This window comes from Bison bison, unplaced genomic scaffold, assembly GCF_000754665.1.
Source record: "Bison bison bison isolate TAMUID 2011002044 unplaced genomic scaffold, Bison_UMD1.0 scf7180017864516, whole genome shotgun sequence".
In the NCBI taxonomy this organism is placed as follows: Eukaryota; Metazoa; Chordata; class Mammalia; order Artiodactyla; family Bovidae; genus Bison; species Bison bison.
Genome location: NW_011495069.1, coordinates 10891580 through 10897842, shown reverse-complemented (window position 1 = coordinate 10897842; position 6263 = coordinate 10891580). Strand labels below are relative to the sequence as shown.

The following is a 6263-nucleotide window of genomic DNA, read 5'->3' as shown; positions in this document are numbered from 1 at the left end:
GCCACCGCCGGGGCCGTCGGACGGGGTGCAGGCGGTGACCCGTTCGCGGGCCGTGGCTTCGCGGGCGCGGCTGAAGCTGCTGGGCTCCCGGCGGCCGCAGGGCATGCGGCAGAGCTGGCGGAAGCAGCGCTTGAAGTTCTCGTCGAGGAAGGCGTAGAGCACGGGGTTGAGGCTGCTGTTGGCGTAGCCGAGAGCGATGCACAGGTGCAGCGCGGCCACCACAAGTGGGTCGCGGCGGTTGATGTCCACCAGCGTCCAGACGATGACGAAGATGTGGATGGGGGCCCAGCACACCACGAAGGCGCCCACCACCACCAGCACCATGCGGGTGATGCGCCGCAGACTGCGGTCCTTCTCCTTGGAGCCCGACAGCAGGCGCACGCTGCGCAGGCGCAGCAGCATGAGGCCGTAGCACACGGTGATGACCAGGATGGGCACGACGAAGGCGAAGAGGAACACGCAGATTTTGGTCACCGTGTCCCAGTACCAGCTGGGGTTGGGGAACTGGAGCATGCACACCACTGCTCCGTCTGAGCCAGGGAACAAGGAGAGACACTGGGTGAGGGGCTGGTGGGCCTAAGGACTTTGTCTCCCTGCTCACCCACCCTTTTAGGCTTAGCCAAGCCCCGCTGCCTCCTCCTGGCCTTTTCGATTCTCCTCCCTGCAATGTCCTCCACCACTTCTGCACTTGGTGAACTCCTACTCATCCTTCAAGACCCCAGCAAACTGGCCCTAACCAAGGAGGTCTGTTTTCTATAGTCTCTCCCAGTCCCTTTATCAGCCTCTGTGCCCGTGGGGAGCAGTAATATAATGATAGAATTTAGCTCAAGCCCACTAAATGTCTATCATGATGATAACTGAAAACACTGCTCACCTTTACAAAGTAGCTCCAGTGGGGACAGTACTGCAAAGATTGACTTAGAGAGCACGTGTTAAGAGTAGGACTCAGGCCCTGCTAACTGTGTGATGTGGCCTTGGCAAATTGTTCAACCTCTACCAGAGTTTCCATAAAGTGGGACTAACAACAGTACCTAAACTCATAGGGTTGTTGTGAGGATCAAATGGGCCATGGTGTGGAAAGCATTTAGCACAGAATGGTTCAAACACTAAGTGCACTCACAGGGCAGAAACATGGGAGTCCAGGGGTCAGAGCTAGGGCCAAGGAGGCAGATCTCACCTTCATGTCAAGAACGTTCTGACTGCCACTCTTGTCCACAGATAAGAGGGGATGGAATAAGCTCCCTTCTCCTGGAGTGTGGGCTCAGGCTGCATGAACACCTTGGGGATGTTATGGAATTCAGATACAGGGCTGAGGCTGGCCCAGGGGACTCCCAGGACCTCTTGGGATCCCGGAATCTGAGGACCCATCCAGTAGACTTGGAGCCTGAGAGCTGTGAGAAAGGGGCTGGGGTCCACAGACAGAGTGGGTCCACAAGACATCAGGCTGGCAGGACCACCAGCCACAACTGGACCCAAGGACTTTCATGGTACAGATGGCAGAAGCAGGCCGAGAGAGGAACAGGACTTGTCCAAGGTCACACAGCAAGTGGCTTATAGAACTGAGTGCCAATGGCACACACTTAGGGAGTGTGTGTATGTGTGTGAGTGTGTGTGTTTGAGAGAGAAAGCGAGTAGGGGGCGGGGGATGAAGAGGCCCATCTGGCCCAGCCCCCAGGAGGGCTGAAGTTAATGGCCTGTAAACTGAAGGCTGACAGTGAGGAATGAGGTCCAGCTGCTGAGTCAAGACAAATCACTTAGAGACTATATAAGGGCACGGGGAGCTCTACCCTTGTGAGGGTCGAGGGTAGCCAAGAAACTCCCCACCAGGCCTGTTCCCTCTCCTACGACAATGCAAACCTTCACCCTGGCGGCAAAAAGGAGCAACAGTTATGGGGACAGGAACCCTGGGCTCTAGGCCAGATTCTCCCAGATGTCTGCTAAACAAACCACCTGACCTCTCTGATTCTCAGTTTGCTTTCAGCCCAATGGAAGCAGGCGTCCCTGCCTTGTCTATCTCACAGGCTCAGTTATTCTAATAGCTGCTATTTATTGGGCCTTGACAATAAGCCAGGCCTTGTCCTAAGTGTTTTACAATCTATCATCTCATTTAATCTTTTCAACACCCCATGACAGAGCATGGCTCAAGAGAGGTTAGTGACCAGTGTCTCTGACACCTGCTAAATTACTTTTCCCATTTATATCAAGCTGGGGTCATATAACCAGCTATCACTGGACTTCCAATATGGCTCACTGGTAATTTGCCTGCCAATGCAGGATCCCCTGGAGAAGGAAATGGCAACCTACTCCAGTATTATTGCCTAGGAAATCCCATGGACAGAGGATCCCGGCAGGACTACAGTCCATGGGATCACAAAAGAGTCGGACATGACTAAAGCAACAACTAACCAGCTATCACTAGGGAGTGATGGACCCTGCATTTCAAGTAATTGTGCTTTCTCACCACTCCCATATTCATCTGCTGGCCAGAGGCTAGTACGTATGTGTGCTAAGTCGCTTCAGTCGTGTCTGACTCTGTGACCCCATGGACTGTAGCCTGCCAGGCTCCTCTGTCCATGGGATTCTCCAAGCAAGAATACTGGAGTGGGTTGCCATGCCCACCTCCAAGGGATCTGCCTGACCCCGAGATCAAACCCTCATATCCTGCGTTGCAGGTGGATTCTTTATTCATTGAGCCACCATGGAAGCCCAGATGCCAGCACACTGTAGCCCAAACCATCATTTGGAGGCTGGATCCCTGATTGACTGTGTGGAGTAGAAGACCCTCCTCCTCTTACTCACACTGGACTGTGATGTGAGTGAGAAATAAACTTCTACTGTGTTAAGCTATGGCTGTTACAGCAGCCACCCTGACTGATACAGGTAGTTACTATACTACACTAATTGGTACAGCATTTTACTCTGAGGAAATGCGCCTGTCATTCTATGGAGGCCATTCTCTAGGCCCTGCTTTGGTCATCTGGGCCAATGGGGTAGAAGGGACTTTGGGATGGGATTGCAGATCTTATGGCCCCCACTGCTCACTGGTCACCCTTACCCCACTGGCTATCCATCCACACATCTGGCCATCCATAATCCCATTCATAAAATTTCTTTGGCCAACCACCCATATGACCACTGACCAGTCATTCATTCTCCCATCAGTCCATTACTAACATTCCCATTGGTTGATTATTCACACTCCCACTGGCCAGCCATCCACCCTTTCATTGATCAGCAACCCACACTCCATTGGTGATCCACCTACACCCACCCCGGTAAAAGGTCTACAAACCCACAGAAGCCTGTGTGCTGCCTCCTGTGGTCAGTGATCTGTACCAAGGCTCCCTTCCTCACTCACCCCGGGGGCGGGTCACAGCCATGACCATGATGGGTACACCGACACCGGAGGCCAGAACCCAGATGCAGATGTTGATCAGCTTGGCCTTGGCAGGGGTGCGGAAGTCCAGGGCCTTGACGGGGTGGCAGACGGCAATGTAGCGGTCAACGCTCATCATGGTGAGCGTGAAGATGCTGGTGAACATATTGTAGTAGTCAATGGAGAGCACGACCTTGCAGAGCAGTTCCCCAAAGGGCCATGTCTCCATCAGGTACTTGGCACTCTGGAAGGGCAGTGTGCTGGTGGCCAGGGCATCTGCCAAGGCCAGGTTGAAAATGTAGATGTTGGTGGCCGTCTTCATCTTAGTGTACCTTAAAAGGAAGTGCATATATAATTGTTCCATTTCATGGATTTCAGTTTCACATGAAACTTACGGAGAGGAATGACTGACCCAAAGTGACGGGAAAGGTCAGGGGCAGAGGTCGGACTAGAACCCTGACCTATCTGATTCAGCATCACTCCTTTCCACTATAACAGATTCAAAAGGAGATCTCCAGCAGGGAGTAATTTTAGTAGGAAGCTACTCAAGGAAAAACCCTTATCTTCTCGGGGGTTCTAAGCAATATGCTTAAAGATAAAACTTGGCTCCAGAGGAAAACAGGTTTCAGTTCTAATACTGTCTCCACTATTTATTAGCTGAGTGACTCTGGGCTAGTAACTTGACCTCTCTAAGCCCTGGTGTCCATATTGTTAAGAAAAAAAAAAAGTGATACTTTTACCAACCTCATAGGGCTGTTATAAAATTTAATAACAGATGATAGAGCATTTAGCCTTGAGCTCAGAGCATGGTAAGTGCTCAGTATATGACATTTGTTATTATTCTCCATATATAAAAATGAAGCTGGGGGCTAGACCAGAGTGACATGACCCTCTGGCCTCTGCCACTGACCTGGCCTTTGGGGAATATGATCAGCCCAACTCTGAGGAAGCCGAGACAAACTGGCTGGGGCCTCAGACTGCCTGGGTGTTCTCCAGGGTTGACCAGGGCTCCCAGTAGGTGGGCCTATCCAGGCCAACTTAGCCCCAGGTGGCTGGACTCCCCCAGCTGCAGGCAAGGGAAGCAGGTGACAGAGTCACACACCTGACCCAGGGCATGAGTCCAGGTGTCCAAACCAGATGTCTGCAGCCACGCCGGGCACCCAGAGCTCGGCAGCATCCTTCCTTGGTCTACTTGCTGCCCAGCTGCCAGCCCTACAGCTGGCCTCTTGTTGGGCCAACATTTACAGTCATGACCTCTCCTGGGGAGGCCCAGGCTGGGCACCAGGTAGCCTGGAGGAGGCGAAATACACTGAAACAGACCATCCCCACGCAGCATGATCATCACAGAAACACACAGACACCAAGGCAGGGGTAAGGATATGTTCCATGATCCTGGAATGATCTGAGAAACCCAGGCATGAGCAACTCTTCAAATTTCACAGCAAGAAGAGCCCAGAGAGATTGAGGGAAAGTTTTTACTACCCTGTGGTCCAGGGACTCCAGAGGGAATTTCCAGAAGAGTCTGTGAGAAGTGCAGATTCTTAGACCGCATCCCAGATCTTCTCAATCTTAATCTCTGAAAATCGGGCCTGGAGAATCTTCATCTTCAACCAGACACCACACACACACACACACACGTGCACACACACACACACACGTGCGCGCGCTTCTCATGGACTCTAATGCTTGAGAAACACTATGTAGCCTAAAGGGCTTCCCTGGTGGCTCAGTGGTAAAGAATACTTGTCAACGCAGGAGACATGGGTTTGATCCCTGCTTCGGGAAGTTTCCTTGGAGGAAAAAATGACAACACACTCCAATATTCTTGCCTGGGAAACCCCATGGACAGAGGAGCCTGGTGGGCTACAGTCCGTGGGGTCACAAAGAGTCGGACATGACTGCAAGACTAAGCAGCCCCAACGCATCCTAAAGCCCACACTGGGGAGAGGTGAGAAAGTGATCCGAGGCCACAGAGCGACGGTGGCAGACCAAGGGGAGAACTTGGCCCTCCTGGCGCCCAGATAGTGCTCTCTCCCCGCTCCACCAAGGCTGGAGCCACACCGCGCACCTCTGTTCTTCTGGGCCGAACCTACCTGACAGCGGCCAAGTCTGGTGCCCCCAGCATGAGCGCGCCCACTGTTTTGAATGACTGAACGAACTCACATCATCTAAGGCTGCTCCTTCACAAAGTGACTGATTTTCTTTTTTTCTTTTTTGGCTAAAAAATAAAAAGGACTCTTTCATTGTCCTCCAGGGCCAGCATCTGTCTCACTTCCTCCCAAAATAGCTGTCATTTGCCCTGGGGCTGGAGAAGCAAAAAGTTTTGCTCGGAGACAGCAGAATTGCGAGTCTCGGGAAGTCTGCCTTCAGCGGGTGCGGGATCACAGCTGTGTGGGAGGCGGTCCCAACCCCACAGCTGACTCGTCTAATTTCACTTCTTTTACGCAGAACAATTAGAGGCTGTTCTCTGCCTGCTATTTTGATTTGTGAAGGATCCTTCAATTCCCAGAGGGGGCTGGGATAAGGGGAGTGGGTGATGAAGCTGCTGTAGCTGGCCCAGACAGGGCTGAGGCACGGCTGACTCGGGGGATCGGTGGGGCCTAGAATAGGGAGGAGGAGGTCCACTGGCCGCCAAGCCGGGTCCTCCTTGCCTCCTCAGTGCCAGTCCTGCCACTTGACGGCTCTCAGCCCCCTAGGGACGGTGGTTTAGCCGCTAAGTCGTGTCCAACTCTTGCAACCACATGGACTGTAGCCCGCCGGGCTCCTCTGCCCATGGGATTCCCAGTCCCCTAGGAGCTCCTCAAAGTCCTCTCCACGTTCCACAGACTGGCCCCTACCACCTCTCAGGCCTCAGCTCCCAGAACCTTCCTCTTGGTGGGTGTCCCTT

At 53.0% G+C, this 6263-nt stretch overlaps 1 protein-coding gene across 1 annotated transcript in view; it reads right to left on the bottom strand.

Annotated features, from left to right (window-relative positions):
* The window catches only part of OPRD1 (opioid receptor, delta 1), a 60223-nt gene that overhangs the window by 20387 nt on the left and 33573 nt on the right, over positions 1-6263 (bottom strand). The window contains exons 2-3 of the mRNA XM_010830263.1: positions 3359-3708; positions 6-530 (exon numbers count right to left, since the gene is read on the bottom strand). Coding sequence (XP_010828565.1) covers positions 6-530; positions 3359-3708 — 875 coding nt within the window. The remainder of the gene's footprint in view (positions 1-5; positions 531-3358; positions 3709-6263) is intronic.